The sequence below is a fragment of the Maniola hyperantus genome, chromosome 22 (genome assembly GCF_902806685.2).
Source record: "Maniola hyperantus chromosome 22, iAphHyp1.2, whole genome shotgun sequence".
Classification (NCBI taxonomy): Eukaryota; Metazoa; Arthropoda; class Insecta; order Lepidoptera; family Nymphalidae; genus Maniola; species Maniola hyperantus.
In genome coordinates this window covers 7538960-7557170 of record NC_048557.2, presented here as the reverse complement: position 1 = coordinate 7557170, position 18211 = coordinate 7538960, and the positions used below count along the sequence as shown (strand labels likewise).

The 18211-nt window shown below is 35.9% G+C and overlaps 1 protein-coding gene across 2 annotated transcripts in view; it reads right to left on the bottom strand.

Annotated features, from left to right (window-relative positions):
- Stim (stromal interaction molecule) overlaps nucleotides 1-18211 on the bottom strand; it is a 51999-nt gene continuing 33788 nt past the window's right edge. The window contains exons 6-14 of one of the 2 annotated variants that reach the window (XM_069506214.1): nucleotides 16753-16942; nucleotides 16069-16188; nucleotides 15171-15338; nucleotides 13861-13995; nucleotides 11801-11930; nucleotides 10660-10722; nucleotides 4471-4561; nucleotides 3519-3695; nucleotides 1-2778 (exon numbers count right to left, since the gene is read on the bottom strand). In XM_069506214.1, coding sequence (XP_069362315.1) covers nucleotides 2400-2778; nucleotides 3519-3695; nucleotides 4471-4561; nucleotides 10660-10722; nucleotides 11801-11930; nucleotides 13861-13995; nucleotides 15171-15338; nucleotides 16069-16188; nucleotides 16753-16942 — 1453 coding nt within the window. In that variant the 3' untranslated portion in view covers nucleotides 1-2399. Of the gene's footprint in view, nucleotides 2779-3518; nucleotides 3696-4470; nucleotides 4562-10659; nucleotides 10723-11800; nucleotides 11931-13860; nucleotides 13996-15170; nucleotides 15339-16068; nucleotides 16189-16752; nucleotides 16950-18211 lie in introns of both variants that reach the window. The other variant, XM_034980773.2, reaches the window with a different exon arrangement.

Sequence of the window (18211 nt, the reverse complement as noted above, 5' to 3'; positions counted from 1 at the left end):
ACTAGTCTTATCTTAATTTATCATAGGGTGTTTTACAGATATATTTTCTAACTGATAATATTGCTTTTTATACTATTAATTTACCTGCTAATACAATTTTAAGTAAAATTTTCATTGTATTAACATTGGGGCCGATTCTCTGATACACAATCTCTAAACTAAACTGAAATGGCACGTCTAAATCTATTGCTATCCCTTTCATAATGTTGCGTGCGGAAAAGGATAGCACTAGATTTAGACCTGTTAATTTAGAATAGTTTAGAGATTGTGTACAAGAGAATCGGCCCCATTGTCATTGTAAATCATTATATTTTGACAGAGCTGTAGCCTAAGTTTTATGTAAAACCCCGCCTTAGTATCAGAAATATAGTTTTGGATATCAATCCTTGCATCTTGTGTTGAAAGTAAATTTTAACTAACAAGAGTAAAATATTTACACCCACTCCATATTTTTTCTGGCTAACGGCTCTGTACTATTTTTGTAAGATTCGACACTGCATACATATGTGAGCCCGCCACTTGCCTTATTTCTTAAATAATATTTATTAATAATTAATTATTCTATGCACCTATTTTTTTATAAAATATCATATCTGTCAAAATTATCTATTCAAAAAAAGCACAAAATAAATAATAAACTCAATGAAACATTCCAAAAACCTTATGATACATAATTGACATGATTTCTACGTTTTAAATACATTTTAATTTTTTATTTATAAAAATCTGCAGTTTATTTCTAATCGCAAAATGGAAATCTATTTATCTATATGCCGTGTGTTTTTTTAACTGGGACTAAATTGTTCTTACAAAAAAAGACGGTGGTTGGATGGTTTCTACGACATCGACAGTTTTGTCTGTAAGTATCTCCTATGGGTTAGGATTTTCCCATACCGGTCTAGTTAAAAAAACACACTGTAAGTATATCAAATATAATACAAATAGAAAATGGGTTTGAAATCGAAATTAAAATTAGAGATTACCATCAAAAACTTAAAATAAAATTTCAATCGGTGCATTTGAATAGCTAACACCATAAAAGCAAACGTGCAAAATAAATTAAATTACTAAATAATATCTTCTTAACAGGGGAAATGGTACAACCATTCACTCAACTCAACAAACTATAATATATTCAGACAAAATGTAAGAAAATCCATACTCTGTTTTACAACATTTAGAAAAGACAAGGGTATTCGACAGGTGTTTAAAAACTGTTCTACGCATCGATATAAATGACAAGATATGCCCAAGCGATCAAAAAATTTTCACGGTTTTGGAACCAAATAAATCAGCGCCACCTCTTAGATACTAATGATTAATGAACGACCCGTTTGAAATCCAGACGTCACTGAGGTTGCATTGGTGCTAAAGCACCACTGAGTCGGTGCCATTTTGTTTGTTCAATGGCCCTGTCCATACGAAGTGATATATAAGTCAATGGTTCTACGTCAATCACTGTTCTATCATTGTGAGTCAAGAAATAAACGATATTCTGAAAGTTATTAGATTTTAACCGTTTTGTTTAAATGGCCACGTCAGAAGACTCGCTCCGTCGTCACTTCATTCAGCTCATCTCAGCTAATAATTTCATTAGTAGCAGGATTTTTTACTGAACGACCAGTTGTGTCCATTTAGAATCTAGATATACAGCTACCTACCACTTTTATAAATTATACCGATGTACCTGCGCAGAAATCTTATTTTTGAGTGGCACGAAAATATCTCAGCCAATTGGCTATTTGACTCCAATTTTTTTATTTTTTTATTATAAACTAGGATAAAAATAATGACGTAAACTGAAAAAACTAATTAAATCGATCAAATAATAAAAAAGTTATAAGCATTTAAATATTTCTGATTAGACAGAGATAGCGATATAGCATTTTGACGTCACACCTTACTAATGCCATAGTAGCTTCGTGCGGTTTCATACAAATTTTCGTTTTGGGAGAAAGGGATAGAAGACCTTCCCACTCCAAAATTAAAATGCCTGTAACTTTGTAAATTTTTGTTGGATTTTAATATTTTTTTCAGCGTACGTCATTATTTTTATCCTAGTTTATAATAAAGTAATAATATTTATCAAATTCAAAAGTAGGATAATACCCAATTATAGCGCGCGTCCGTCCGCTACTGGTTGTTGCCTACTCGCCATATTTTGTACGTGCGAATTATGAGCGAGATAGCTTGAGTCTCTATTGTTCTTATGTTTAAAATCTTAACGTAAGACGTAAGACTTAAGTCGGCGTTACTGTACTACCTTAAAATAAACTAATGTAAAATCCGAATCTCACGATAATAAATACGCATATTCAATATCCTTACATTTGACACATGGGATATCTATTGGGAACTTGTAGATCGCAACAATACGGACATCGTAGTTTGGGCGATTGTCACGCTGGGGTCTTAGCCTTTTTGCCGAAGGGTAGATGTAAACGCCGCTTCCTCGGTTTGGGGATCCCTTCATCATCCATTAGGGAGGAATCTGTGGATTCTTCTTCTGGGGGAGTATTGCTAGAAGGGGATTCAGAATTCTCGTTACCTTCTGCTACAGGTTTCTGTCTTATGAACGGTTGCTTTTGCTGTGGTTTTGGGTCGTCCGGGTTGTATTGGACTATGTCGGTGCTCCGAGATCGCTGTATTTGGCCAGAAGACAAAGGTCGCCTGGGTGGGGGTAACGGAGCCCCGCTAATGCTTCGCATGGAAGCACGTAGTTGAGGTTGGGATTGCGAATGGACCGCACGTGTTAGGTCTTCCCCTGTCCAGTTCACGCTGGAACAAAAATTTTAAAACTTTAAGAATCTGAAGATTATTTATATATATATATATATATTTAAATAACTAGCTTATGCCCGCGACTTCGTCCGCATGGATTAAACAAATCTCAAACCTTTATTTTAACCCCTTAGGGGTTGAATTTTCAAAAATCCTTTCTTAGCGGATGTCTACGTCATAAAAGCAGTCTGCATACCAAATTTCAGCCCGATCCGTCCAGTAGCTTGAGCTGTACGTTGGTAGATCAGTCAGTCAGTCAGTCACCTTTTACTTTTATATATTTAGATTTTTATACATGCTTTTGAATAGTCAATTGGATCGACCACAGCAGCTTCGCAATGCCCGTCCTACCGAGAAGAACCAGACAGAAACTCGGCAGCAGGTGTTTAAAATAATACCAAGATTTTTGGAGTCAAACTCTTCGATCTCTTATTTGATATCCTTGATTTCAAGTAATTTGAAAGTTTGGAAAAAAATCCCCAACTGCGGTTTCCACTGCATGTTTTTCAGCCTGCACGTTAACGCGCATTAAATCCGTTATCTTGATTTTTAAAAAAAATTATAGTCGTGATACTCTCGCTATCTAGACGAGCGACGGTTGAGCCGTTGATTAGTTACAACCGGACATAGGATCGCATACAAGCATACATACAGGTCAAAATCAACCCTCCTTTAGGGCTTCGCCACAATCAGGTAAAAAACAACTTAATAAAAAGCTTTTAAAAATGGGTACATACTTGTCTCCTCCCAATATAAAGTGCACGGGATCACGCCGCCTGTCGTCTATGGGACTCTTCCTTACATCATTGTACGACCCTCTCAATCTCTCGTCGGCGATTCGCTTATCGTTTAACCTTCTCTCTTCTGGCCCTTTCTCCCGCGTCTCTTGAGCTAATCGCTCTTCAAGCTGCAGTCTGTAAATTTGTTTTTGAAACATCTTGAAAATCTAGAATTTTTTATTTGTACCAAAAACATTTACAGTAAAGAGAAAAAGAGAGCAAAAGTGGACAGGGAAGCACTTATCTCTATGAGAGATCTCTACCAGTGACCCTTGGCAGTGCGAGAGGTTGTAAAGAGAGTAGAATAGGTAGAAAAAGAAGATAGTAATAAACATGAAAAAAACATAATAGATACTATGTAATATTATATTACATATACATAATTTTGATGGTCTCACATTGCACCTACCTTTTGGAGGATTTCCATTTGTATTCAGATTTCTAGGGGAAATAAAGAAAAAGGACAATCTTTTAAGACTTGGCCTCCTATTTAGAGGGTTCGGGGTTCGATCCTGGCTTTCGGGAGTCATATGTGCAATTCAATCAGTTAAATATAACTTGCTTTAATAGTGAAGGAAAATGTCGCAAGGAAACTTACTTTACATGCCTGAAAGTTTTCCATAATGTTCTCAAAGATATTTGAATTGTATGCCAAACCAGCGCAGTGCACTATAGCCTAAACTCTTCTCATTCTCAGAGGAGACCCATGCTCAGGCCGCGTGCGATGGGTTGAGATGATAATGACTTAACGTGCTAAAAATGAAAAATTTCCGACATCGAAAATCTCCAAAGTAGTTTTTAAGGCTTTATTTTTGTAAGCGTCGCGAGTACGAGGGAGACAACTATGCCACACATATGTGGCGTGTATGAAAGAGAAGGGTAACAATGCTACAAAGGATAAAATTCTTACCTAGCCTCAGCAAGTCTGAGGTCTAACGGATAGTGTGGTGCATCAGCCTCGCTTCCTGACGAGTCCTCCCGCCATCCAAAGTTATCTGTCACTGTCAATTTTATATCATTAATATAGTCCAAATATAGAATTAGGCTCAAGGCATATAAGGCGTTGCTTTGCTTTGCCTCTGCGTCAACTTGCCATATACTAATGACAGTCCAAAACCAAAACAGTGCCTCAAGTGTGGTTTTATTTTAACTGATTTTAGTAACTAAAAGGCACAGAGAATTCAACTCCTAGAGTACGCATATACAAGTTTTTGCATGAAAACAAATCATAAAATGTTGGCGGGGGACAGGGGAGAATGCTTTGTTGTGATTGGTAGACTTAAAAGTCACGTAATCAAAACAATGTGCGGAATGAGGGTACCGAACGGGCGTGGGCCGACTTTTATGCTCAGCAAGTGCCTAAGCTTGGCGAGCGTGGGTGTTATGCTGAAAGGGTGTTCCAAATCTTAGCAGTTCGAATTAGAAATGAGGATGCAAGTTCTCCACCTAGCTAGAGAACACTATTTTTAAATGCTTTGGGTAGTAAATAAATAGGTAAAGGGTATATCTACCGTTCCATTAAGACGGCTCGTCAGGTAGGGCCGAAGGTTGCGGGAGGGTGACAGTTGATGTAAAAATCAAGGAGTTCAACGTCGCTGTCTCTCTCCCGCAATCCGCACACTACACTACGAACCGTCTCAGTCAAACGATACCCTTATACCGAGGCAAACTTTCACGAACACAGTAAAGCTTATACGAAAACGCATCCAATGTGAGCGCAGCCTTAAAACATTGTTAGACACACTTAAGGTCCACATACTTATAAACGTTTTCCCGATATTTTTGGGCAATCCATTCCATAAAAATGATTTTTGTTGTTACGTGGTTAGATTAACGTATTCTATTATTAGTTATTAGCTTATCAAATGTTAAACTTTTGAAATATCCTCAACACTTGTAAGTTGCAACATGAATTTTTTGACATAGGTACATCACAATAATAACTACCTACATAATATTTAAAACATGCAAATTTTCAGACTAATCTCTCATTACTAGTTTCTAATACATCCAAAATTTCCATCAAGCCCTTTATTAGGATTAACTTTACGGTAGATAATTTCTTAGTAACATTAAAACACCTTTTTGCACCAGTATTAAAAGCATGTATGAAAGTTATCCCCCTTACAAATTGAAGCGCCCTAAAAACCACTTTTATAATAAATATATCTTACCTCAAAGTGCAGCCATTTCAATGAGACTAAATAGGGAAAAATCTTGCAATACTAAAAGCCGAAAGGGGCAAAAATAAAAAATAAATCACAATCTTCAAAAGCTTTCAAACGTGCAAAAAAAATTTACCAAATTCTGTGAAGTGTTCGGATCAAGAAATATCATTGCGGCAGAACTAGGCTGCCTGTCCACTGGTGCGGAGGACAGAGGAGCGGGGCGGAGCTGTGTGAATATAAACCGATAGAATTGCATAAAACTCCCGCTCTGCTTCAATGGACAAGGATTTGCAGACTTCCCCTTCCTCCTCCTCCAGGGAAGCGTAGCGGGGCAGCCGATATTTCGCGTAGAACTAAACTAATTGCCCGTCTCAAGTAGTTCAAATGAGTCGTCGCGTGCTCGCAACTTCGCTTCGCATTACTTTTTCGCTCCGCTCCGCTACCTAGCTCCGCACCAGTGGACAGGCAGCCTTATGCGTCTTTTAAAAAATATGTATTGGACTTAAAGACATGTACACACTTTGAAAAAAAAAGCTCTTCTGCTCTACTTTTTTTCATTTTGCTAGACACAAATTTTTACATTACGTAGTTGTAATAAAGTTCAGTTTACTTTGTTATATTTTAGAAAAGACATGTCACTGCCGCAATGTGCCTCGAGTCTCGAGTCTTACTCGGAAGTATTTTTATCCGAAGGTGGCAGATGGAATAATGAAGATGAAGAAAAGTGTAAATAATGGCAGCAATTCTGATGTTTCTGCATCTTTTCTTTTTAATATTGTTAAATAAGGACGGAATAATGAATTTTAAAATAAAAACTAAATTTTAGTGCATGCTCAAGACTGGCACCTAAGTTCACGAGATTTGACAGTTTAAATCAAATTAAGTTTGTCTGTCCTTTTCTTATTGTTGGTAAGAAAGATGCCAATACTCTAAAATTTGGTTGCGATCAGAATCGGTATCATTGTTAAGTCGATGTACTTACTTAAAAGACATATAGGTAAGCATAATCTTGTGTCTAAGGCTGAGATAGTAAATAGAGCGCACTTTGACTTTGCTCAGACTTAAGACAGTTAAAATGAGAAAGATTTATGTGAGAAATATACATCTGCTCCGTTTTAACGCTGTCAGTCTAAGCAAAGTCAGAATGCACTCTATAGATCTCACCCTAAGAGTTGTGCACCTAGGTTTTTTTTTAAACATAAAATCTACGCGCCCTTGAAGTGAAACTTTTTTGACGTTGTGGCGAATTTTACGATTAAATTAAAAATAAATAAGTCGCATTATAATCTAGTAGTTTTGAAGATGAGTAGTACCTAAGTAGAGCTTTTAATCTATGGCACCAACTACTTGGTAGTTGGTACCTTTAAAACACCTAAATAAAAGATGGCGACCTTTAAACAGTTTTAACTCGAACGTTACTTTTTCCGCCCGAAAAAAACTGACTTTTCAAGTCACACGTACAGAATTAATTTTACTTTAATTAGAGAGTAATTTTTGTTACTTTGACTTTTTTTAGTATGCCTGACATTAGATAATCCATTCTAAAGAAAAGATAAATACACATAAATGTATAAATATTGTTAGTAAGAGCGAATGCAATTCAAAATGTCGTCATAAATGTGATAGCTAAAGAAAAAAATAGCAAGTGATGAAAGTATGAGGGTATGTGTCTGTGTAGATAGACGGCAATTGAACTACAAAATTACAGGTTGAACTTCTTCGAAACTGAGCACTAACGTCTATAAAACTCCATTCAAACTGCAATTTTGCAATCCAATGTAGCTCAACTGTACACGATGTTCTATTTCACGAAGACCGTTTGGCTATGTTTGTGTGAGTGCACACGTACACATTGCTGGCATTCAGTTAGTTACACCCACAAATGCGTTAATGAAGCCTCAAAAGCTCAACGGGTAACGGCGCGGACTGAAAACCGAAAGGTCGACGGTTCAATCCCCGCCCGTTGCACTATTGTCGTACCTACTCCTAGCACAAGCTTGACACTTAGTTGGAGAGGAAAGGTAAAATAATATTAGTCATTAAACATGGCTAATATTTTTTTTTTAAATGCTTATCGGTATACTCTCTACTACAACCAAGACTAAGCGGTCTTTGTGAAATAGATTAACTATACAGACCTTAAGATATATTTTTTCTAGGTTGTTCTAATGGCAGCGGATGACGCTCGGTAGAAAATAACCATGCACAAGGATCAAGGAGAATAATAAAACCCACCACCAAATAATGATAACATACAAATAGTAAATAAAGGAATACTTCATACATGCTTTTTGACCACATGACATAAATTCACGTACAAAAACTTATAATAGATAAGCCTGAAAGCTTTCTACGGATTGTGATCGTACAACGACATCTAAGACAAATCATTTATTCATACAAATGACACATACAGAGAATAATATTATAGTCTATGGTAACAAAATAAATATTATAATCTACGTTTGCTATAGTAATAAATGTTTGAATTACGCCACAATTTGTCTATATAGTCTAGCATTAGTTATATTTAGTTTGAACTATTGATTTTAGCTAATCGCATATTTTGACTAACTCTGTTTTCCACAATCTGTGTAAAACAAAGTTAGTTAAATATATAATTTTGTTTTACACAGATTATGTAAAACAAAGTTATATATAATCTGTGGCAGAATTAGCCACATTGAAACGATTTTCTTACAATTTTTATGTATGTAAGTATTTATATATGTGTTGTAATTATTAATTAATCAGAATTTTGACAAAAAGTTTAATTTTATAAATATAACAAACGTTTAACAATGTAATACTACTGGTACCTATACTACTAATATTAATGTTCTAGGAGCAAAAACATTACTTGAAACGATGGTATGAGGTAAATTTATGAATGCTGACTATAAAAACAAGCATAAACATACAATCATAAAAACGAAGGAACTCTGAACTTTGTTTTATTATGACAAAGGTAATAAAAATCTAATATAAATCTAAGATCTGAATAGAGATTTATCTGAAACGACATTATCACATTTTTAGTCAACTGATCAAAATTTTGAGCCTTCGTTTCTAGTCAAATTAAAGCTAAAAAAGTTCGTGATATCAAATTTTTCAATTAAATATAAATATTTTAGTTTTTTTTATTTGTTTTGTATTTTTAATATAAATTATGTTATTTTCAAATTCTTAAACAGCTAAAAAACTTTAATAGCTACCGTTACTCGAATTAGTAAGTTAGTTTAAAAAAATTAAGTTTTGAACGAGTGTTATTATTATCATCTCAAATTTATAAATATTTATTTATACTCAATAAAAAATCTAATATTTTAGTGCAAAAATAGGTCGTACATAATTTAAGTACTAACTTTAAGTTTTTCTATTCAACTTAAGCTATCCATTTGAAAAGGGTGTCTTATTTATTAGTTGATTAGTTTCGTTTCGCCAATTTATCAAAATTTCTATAATATTCAAACAACATTTTTTTGAATATTATAAGAATGCAGAGTATATCGAGTTCCATTTTAAAATAATTTAAATTACTAAATGTTTAAAATAAACTACATAAATGCAAGACGTTCTACATTATTTATTTTTAGATAAGTAAGTACTAAGATTTTATCATAATAACAATAAATATGTTAGGATTAAATACCTAGTCTTTTCAGAATAAAATATATACTTATTTTAAGTTCCCTTTTGTATAGAACGTTTTGCATGAAAAGCGTTGATGCTTGCGTAAGATGGTCGTTCAAAGACTTTTGTAAAGCGTAAAATCACACTAATGACTTTTCTTTTATCACCACTCTGTCTATCACAATTTGTCGTAATGATCAGAAAGAGACAGGTAATTTTAAACAGAACAAGTTAAAAAGAGAAAGATGCATTGGCCCATAGCGTTCATTTTGTCTTGCTACATAATATCTATAGTATAATCCTGCGATAAACAAAATGTAAATGTGTATATATGTAATATACGCATACATATTATTCAGCTATTTAGCTAAATCAACAATTATGTAATTCACGTTATAAAGAATATTCTAATTTTCTAGTCAAATAGCCTATTTTATTTTTGAATAGATGATGTTTTCTACTACAATATAAAAGGCACTGGGCATAAACACACTGGATGCACAACTTGAAATTATTTATAAAAAAACAAAGTTTACGTGTCACTGAGTGAATTGCAACTACATAATAATTAATCATAAAAATAGTCTCTAACAATTAAAATACAATTTTCAAAAAATAGTTTTTTTTTAAATTATCCTTAGATCAAATTATTTTCAATGTCTTTTTTGTTCACAAACCAATTTATTAAGTTATTGTACGACAATACTTGATAAAGCAAAACTTTTGATTCATAAATTTTAAAATCTTGCGCATACAATTTTTTAGCACAATTAACACAGTATAGACTATACAGTTAGGGAAAACCGCCGTACGTTGTAGGTTATTTAGTCGGTCAAGTGCGAGTCGCACGCAAAGGGCTTCGTATCATCTTACGATAAATAGCACTTTTTAATTTTTTTGAATTATCACGTCGGTCATTTTGAATATTTGTTGTTATAGTGGCAATAGAAATAATAATATATTCTGTAAAAATTTCAACTCTACCTATTACGGTTCACGAGATATAACCCGCTGACAGACAGACAGACGGCGGACGGACAGCGGAGGCTTAGTAATATGGTCTTGTTAGCACCTTTCGGGTATGGAATCCTAAAAATACGTCGCATTCGTTACAGCAATGCAACAAGTTTTAATACAGGTCCCCTAATAGTAAACTAGTTGCATTATCGGTTCCGAACTGTACATTTTACGTTACGCTGCGATACTAAGCAGAGATCCAAGTATTGTCATACGAATTGCTATAGTATAATAGTGTAGTTAGTCGGTGTGTTCATGTGAGGCCGCCTCCTCGGGCTTACCTGAGCCGCACAGTGAAGTGTCGTCACCCACGCTCAGGTCGTCCTGCGAACTGCTCATGCGCACTGGAAACAACACAAGTAGTTTAGACAAAAGCCGTCGTCAATCGTTACAATGGTCGTTTTCCACTAGCCGGCACGGCAACGGCACGACGCAAGACGGCGGCAACGGCGTGGCAGCCGGAGAAGCATAAATGTATGAAGCCGGTGCCGTCGGCAGGAAATAATAAGAGGTTCCGTAGAGAGCTGTCTCAGTCGTTGAAACCGACAAAACGTCACATAAGTATGAGTGACAGAGACAACGCCCTACGAAGCCGAAAGCTCTGTGTAAAGGTCGATGTACAATATTTCCTGCCGGCTACTGTAAGTTTAAAAACATGCCATACATTTCTGCCGCACCAGCTCGTGGACAAACGCCCAATGGATGGATGCTACCCTCAGCGAGAAAAACGTATTTTTAACGCTAACACGTCATCATCCGTGGGACAAGGCACCATTAACTCCGCATGTCTGAATTACGGTGACGGTTCCAGCGATGAAGATCTGCGGGAGCTGTCGGGAGACCATCTGGACCCATCTCTAAGTCGATTTGGCCGAAATTTGGAATGGAGATAGCATATACCCTGAATAAACACATACATAGTACCCTACCCTATCCTACCCTGATCTTATCCTGGAAAATCAAAGAGTTCAAAAACAAAAAATGGTGAAGTGGCAGGCATCATGCAGTCTATACTAATATTATAAAGAGAAAATATTTGTTTGTTTGTGTGTAATCGATAAACAGTGAAACTACAGAACCGATTTTAATAATTATTTTACCATAAGAAAGCTATTTTATCCAGAAGTATCATCACTATTCTTATTATAAATGCGAGTGTATTTGTTTGTTGGTTTGTCCTTCAATCACAGCGCAACGGAGCAACGTATCGACGTGTTTTTTGCATGGGTATAGTTAGTGATTTAGAGAGTGACATAGGCTACTTTTTATCCCGGAGAATCAAAGAACTCCCACAGGATTTTAAACAAACTAAATCCACGCGGATGAAGTCGCAGGCATCAGCTAGTAGGCTATAAATTACATATGTAAAGGGCCCTACTAGATGTATAGTGTGTGGTATAAACTCTAAAGATGTGAACAAACCTCTACTACCCGCAGCCTGTCGTCCGTTGGCAGTCCTGTACAGGGTGCTCTCTAGGAACTGTAGCCCGTTGTTGTTGATTACGTTGAAGCCGCACAGGCGCTCTATTTGCTTCCACCGGTGCATGCGTTCCTGTAAAAAGTTACATCTAAATATATAAAAGGAAAAGGTGACCGATTGACTGATCTATCAACGCACAGCTCAAATTACTGGACGGATCGGGCTAAAATTTGGCATGCAGATAGCTATTATGACGTACGCATCCGCTAAGAAAGGATTTTTGAAAATTCAAGCCCTAAGGGGGTGAAATAGGGGTTTGAAAATTGTGTAGTCCACGCGGGCGAAGTCGTGAGCATAAACTAGTTATATCAATAAAAGTGATGTCTATTTAAACTAAAGCCCTTCTACAGAAGCCAACCCAAGTATTCGACACGACTTTACTACATCAGCTGAGATTGTTCAACTAGTCAGTTACAAAGGTTTTAAGATAAGAGAGAACCAAGCTGTTGAAGATATGTATTTCTTTGTTACATGTCTATCTTGAAGCTTTTGCTACTTTTGTAGATGAAACAGCCTCGAAAAAGGGTTTTCGCGCCCGTCTGAAACATTTCATTTCAGAAAAAAGTGATCACTATAAATTTTATTACGATAATCACTAATATACAATGTCGCTGAATGTACAAACTTGTGTTGTTTTGTGTACGTGGGGCTTGACAACTTACAATCATTCACTAAAATAATCTACGACACACAATAACTAATGGCCTGTAATTGTTAGGCTGAACACAAAATATTTTAGCGTTTAAATTATGTACTTATAAGTTATAACGAACATAAAACAGCTAAATTATAAATACATACCTATTTGTTTAAGTATTTGTGTATTTCGTGAGTCCGTTTTAGTTATATTATTTAGATTTATTAACAATGTATATTCGGAACAATTTTGGTCAAAAAGGAACACCTTGAGGTACACCATGATCATTTAAAAAAATATGCTTCAGTTTTATTTAAAAGTTTATTTTCTATGTAACCGTCTCATAATTTAATGTAGCAGCTATCTTTTAAGAACATAAGTTGTGATTTACTTTTTAAAATTCATCATTCAAATCAATATTCATATTAAGCAGAAAAATTGCAATCCTTTCAATCATCAATCTTTTCTTTGCGGCATTGCTAAATTATTATAAATATGATTTATTGATCATTATTAGAATATTGTTTATGGCCACAAAGGGTATATTATAAACAAACAGATGACTAACAGTTGTTTTTATATTACTTCTTGACAGCACCAAGTAATTCAAAGTTTCTTTGTTTCTTTCATATCGGTTTTTTATTATTTATATTTTTAACCGACTTTAAAACAGGAGGAGGTTCTCAATTCGTTGGAATCTTTGTTTGTTCCACTGTGATTGTGTGATTCAATGAATTTTTTAAATTTCTTGATATGAATTAGATCTTCACGCACCACAGTGACGATATGTTGTCTCATTATTTCTCTTATAAAATCCGAATTCTATCCTGATGACAAGACGTTCGGCAGTAATTCAGCCTTATAAAAGAAACAATTAATAGGAGTGTCCTAATAATTCTTCCCTTTTTTCGTTAATTTCCACTTTTCCATAAAACTTGCAGATTCCTCATAGTTATTTTTTATACATCCTTCATTCACGATTTAATTTTTTTAAGTCTTTTATTTTATTTAAGGAAAACAAATACCTTATCTCATATAATATCTATAACACTCTTACCCACATAGATTCCGAAAAGCTCTTTTGTTCGTTGCATAGAAGAAACGTGAATTTATTAGGACTAGTAATAATTACAATTTATTAGTTTATATAACAGAGTTATCAGATAGATCATTAATAATTATATGAAGTAATATAAATACCATTAAAAGAGCATTATGAAAGTAGATAAGAAGAAGATAGATAAACAGTTATACAAATATTCAGATATGTTTTATTTATTATTTTTGTCATATATACATATTAATTATTATAGCGTAAATTTTTTTTTGTAAAGGGTTTTAGACATAGTTAAACAACATTTTTACCTGTAATTCTTGCGTCACTTCGTTGAGGGCAGTTCTGGCTTCAACGATGGATCGATCTACGTCGTCTATAGATTTGCCGTGTGTAGACACAAACGCTCCGACTAGACTGGAGCGTTTCTTGCGCAGTTTCTCACACTGGAATAAAACCTTTTCATTGTTAATTTCATGAATGTACAGGTTTTTTTTTTTAAATTTATTTATTATAATGCATTAACACGTAAGATAACAATTTATATCTCGCCAAACTGTACATCAGTTTGTTGGCGAGTTTGCGCTCATAACGGATTAATTATTTCATTTTTCATTTCATTTATAAATTAACTTCACTGCATTCAGTTGGCGAAGGAGTCCTTAATAAAAACTTGTTTTAGTTTCTTCTTAAGGACTCCTTCGCTGACCTTTTGTTCTATTCTTAACCATTCTACACTATTGAATATCTTAGGTACTAAGTAGCAGCTTAATCTCTTAATTAATGCTTACATTACAGATTTCTAGCACTAATAGTCTCCGAGATTAACCGAGGACAGACGGACGGATAGACGGACGGACATGGCGAAACTAGAAGGGTTCCTTGTTTACTACGGAACCTTAAAAAGGTACAGAAAAGCTATACTTGTAGATATCAATCAATCTACATATTTTAATGTAGATAACGGGTACATACCACGATTAATTGGGTGTTTTCATTTGTCGATATTTCAGCCCGTTCAATTGCACGGGTCGTGGTAACGACGGTACTGCGGTGCTGCGAGAGATGAACCACGACCCATGCAATTGGGTTAAAATATTGGCAAATAAAAACACCAAATTAATCGTGGGTACATACCCGTTATCTACATTAAAATATGTCGTTTAACCACGAAATAAGCTTAAAATCATCAATCAATCTCCTGAAAAATTTCTTCAGTTTAAGGTTCCCCATACTCATTCCCGTCTCTAGCCTGCTGCAATTCCATATCCGCTTGCTATTTCTTGCGCAGATAAGACCTGTTCTCTCATGCTTTGCAGCCACTGTTGCAACCCAGGTAATAGAGCCAAGCACCTGACTTCGAGCTCCATTTATACATTAATTGCAAACACTATTGGCCACCAATGGCATTCCCAACCAGTGGTTGACTCCTTTGACGATTCACAAGCACTTGAAAAGTTTATTTGAATAAAAATCATTTTATGACATATAGCAATCCAGGCGGTAAGCCCAGCACCTGTCCTCGAACTCACCAACCGCAGTTCCGCAGTTTAAAATGGTATCAAAAAGTCTTAAAGACTGACCCTAAGACTCCCCCACACTCCTCTGGAAAAACACTTACCGCGTCTCTTGCCTGTTGCAACTGCATATCCGCCTGCTGTTTCTTGCGCAGATAGGACCTGTTCTCCACCTCATGAGTCAACTGCAGCCACTGTTGCAACCCAGGCGGTGGAGCCCAGCATCTGTCTTCAAGCTCACCTTCCGCGCGACGCAGTTCCGCTCTGAGCATCTGAAATAATATACAGACATTTACTGGTGCTGTACGAGGAACATGTGACTGGTTGTGTCAACACAAATCAATCGATTTCCTCAGTGCTTCAAGACCAAAGTCTTCGTACAGTGCGTGATAGCGTTGATGACATATAGATTCGAACACATGGTCGCTTACTATGGGCCTCATAAGAAATAGCTATGCCTGGAGTTTCTCTACGGGATCAAATCAAAAATGAGGAGATCCGTAGGAGTACCAAAGTAATCGACATAGCTCAACGGTTTGCGAAGCTGAAGTGGCAATGTGCAGGACACATAGTTCTGCGCATTACCGATAACTTCAAAAACAATAACGTCAGAGTAAAATGAACCTTATCATCATCATCATTATTATCAACTGATAGACGTCCACTGCTGGACCTAGGGATATTTTAAGGACTTTCACACGACGCAGTCTAGCGGCTCCCTGCGACTCGTTTGATGTCGTTTGCCCAGCTAGTGGGGTTTGTTCCAACGCCGCGCTTTCGTTTTTATGCGAAGTCGCCATTCTAGCACCTTGGGACTCCAACGTTTATCGATTTTCCGAACTAAGTGCGCTGCCCTGTAATGAGCCTAAAGATAGTTAATTTAAAATATGTATTCAGTATCAAAGACATTTATTTCGTAAGTTTTCGGTTAGAGCGTATTCTGCTCTGGTAAATGTATCGACGAATTTAGGTTTTCCTGGCATAAATGACGAAAAAACTCACTTCAATTTCGGTTTTCAGTTGAGTCACTTCGAGATCTGAAGAGGCGGCGTTCAATGTCGGAGTATCGCCGGCTTCCCGCAGTTTCTTTTCTAAATTCTTCTTCTCCGTCGTCACGTTTTCCTGTAAGCAATTTAACAGGTATTCATATACAGAAAATGTCGAAATGTGGATGCGGCGAGCCGTAATTTCTATAACTAGGATAATGATTCAGATTACAATCAAATCGGCCACGGTAGTGGATTGGCCCCATGAATCTTTTCTACGGACCGGTTGGCGTATCTAAATATATAAAAGGAAAAGGTGACTGACTGACTGACTGATCTATCAACGCACAGTTGAAACTACTGGACGCAACGGGCTGAAACTTGGCATGCAGATAGCTATTATGACGTAGGCATCCGCTAAGAAAGGATTTTTGAAAATTCAACTCCTAAGGGGGTGAAATAAGGGTTTGAAATGTATGTAGTCCACGCGGATGAAGTCGCAAGCATAAGCTAGTGGGACTATAAATATTATAAACTAATTCCTTCTGCATGTCATCTAGCACCATTTAAGCCTTACTGAGCTGTTCCATGTCACATAACAACGGTCTTCAAGACGCTCCACTTGGAGTCAAGAGGAAATTTTGACTCCATTGGTTCTTCGGAAGATTTGTATTCGAGAATCGTAAACAAAATCACTCACCTGTTCCAAACGTGCCTTCTCCAGTTCTTTCTGCATATCATCCAGCGCCATCTCAGCCTTTCTGAGCTGTTCCATGTCACGTAGCATCCTCTGCACCTGGTGACGGCTCGCGCGGCCGGCCCGTAGCGCTGCCCATCCGCCGACCACCGCGCCAAGCAGTAGGGACGCGAGCAACCAGTCCTTCCATCGACTGCCTTCTGTGTTACAAATGCGTTATAGAAATATCTTTATTGAAAAAAAATTATGATTACATATACTTAATCTGATTACATTTTCTAGGACTGCAATAAAAAGTTTTGGAGATATTGGATCTCCTTGTCTGACCCCTCTTGATATGTTTATTTCTTCTCCGCAGAATTCTAGTTTCACTCTGCTTTTGCTGTTCATGTATATGTTTTTCAATATTTTTATATATTTTTTGTTTATTTTACATTTAGTTAGCGCCTGCCAGATGGATGGATTATTTTTATTTTTTTATTTATTTTATTATACTTAATCTGAATATGCCAGTACCAAGCAAATTCAAGTCAAGGACCACTTGATAATGGCACTATGTCGTCTGCGTAAAGTACAGAAATCCTTTGTGGCGAAAGAATACTTATGGACCAACCTAAATCCACGCGGACGACGTCGCGGGCATCATCTAGTAATCCATACTAGAATATTATAAATGCGAAAGTGTGTCTGTCTGTCTGCTAGCATTTCACGGCCCAACAGTTTTTGATCCGATTTTTATGACATTTGGTGCATAGTTAGCTTACATCCACAAGGACATATGCTACTTTTTATCCCGGAAAATTAAAAAGTTACCACGGGATTTTTAAAAAACTTTAATACACGCAGACGAAGTTGCGGGCATCATCTAGTAATATTATAAATCTTCCAAAACCATTACAAATAAGCAGAGTTATAATAACCAAATACTCTACCATAAAAGTGGCAGGTGCAGATACACATATAACTACACAAGCACAGAATCACTCGACCGGCACTATATGACAATTTATATCAAGTGAACAAGACTAATTGCCTCTGGGAAAAACGGCGTTATGCACGGACGAGGAAAAAAAATAATTAAATGATTTAATAATAATAATAAACAGAAAATTCAAATTGAGAGAATAATAATAATGTTCGATTTATTTAATTTTCTGTTTTGTTCAAGATTTTTTTGTAGTTTTCCTTATACCTAGTTAACTTATATTAAGAACCAAGATAAAACTCAGCACACAATTTAATTGTGTTCATCAGAGAGTTGCAATATATATATATAGAGGTAAAAACCGATCAAGTGCGAGTCAGGCTCGCGCACCGAGGGTTCCGTACTACAGTCGTATTTTTCCGATATTTTGCACGTTAATTCAAAAACTTTGATGCATAAAAATAAATAAAATCTGTATTAGAATGCACAGGTAGAGCCCTTTCATATGATACCCCACTTGATACAGTTATTTTACTT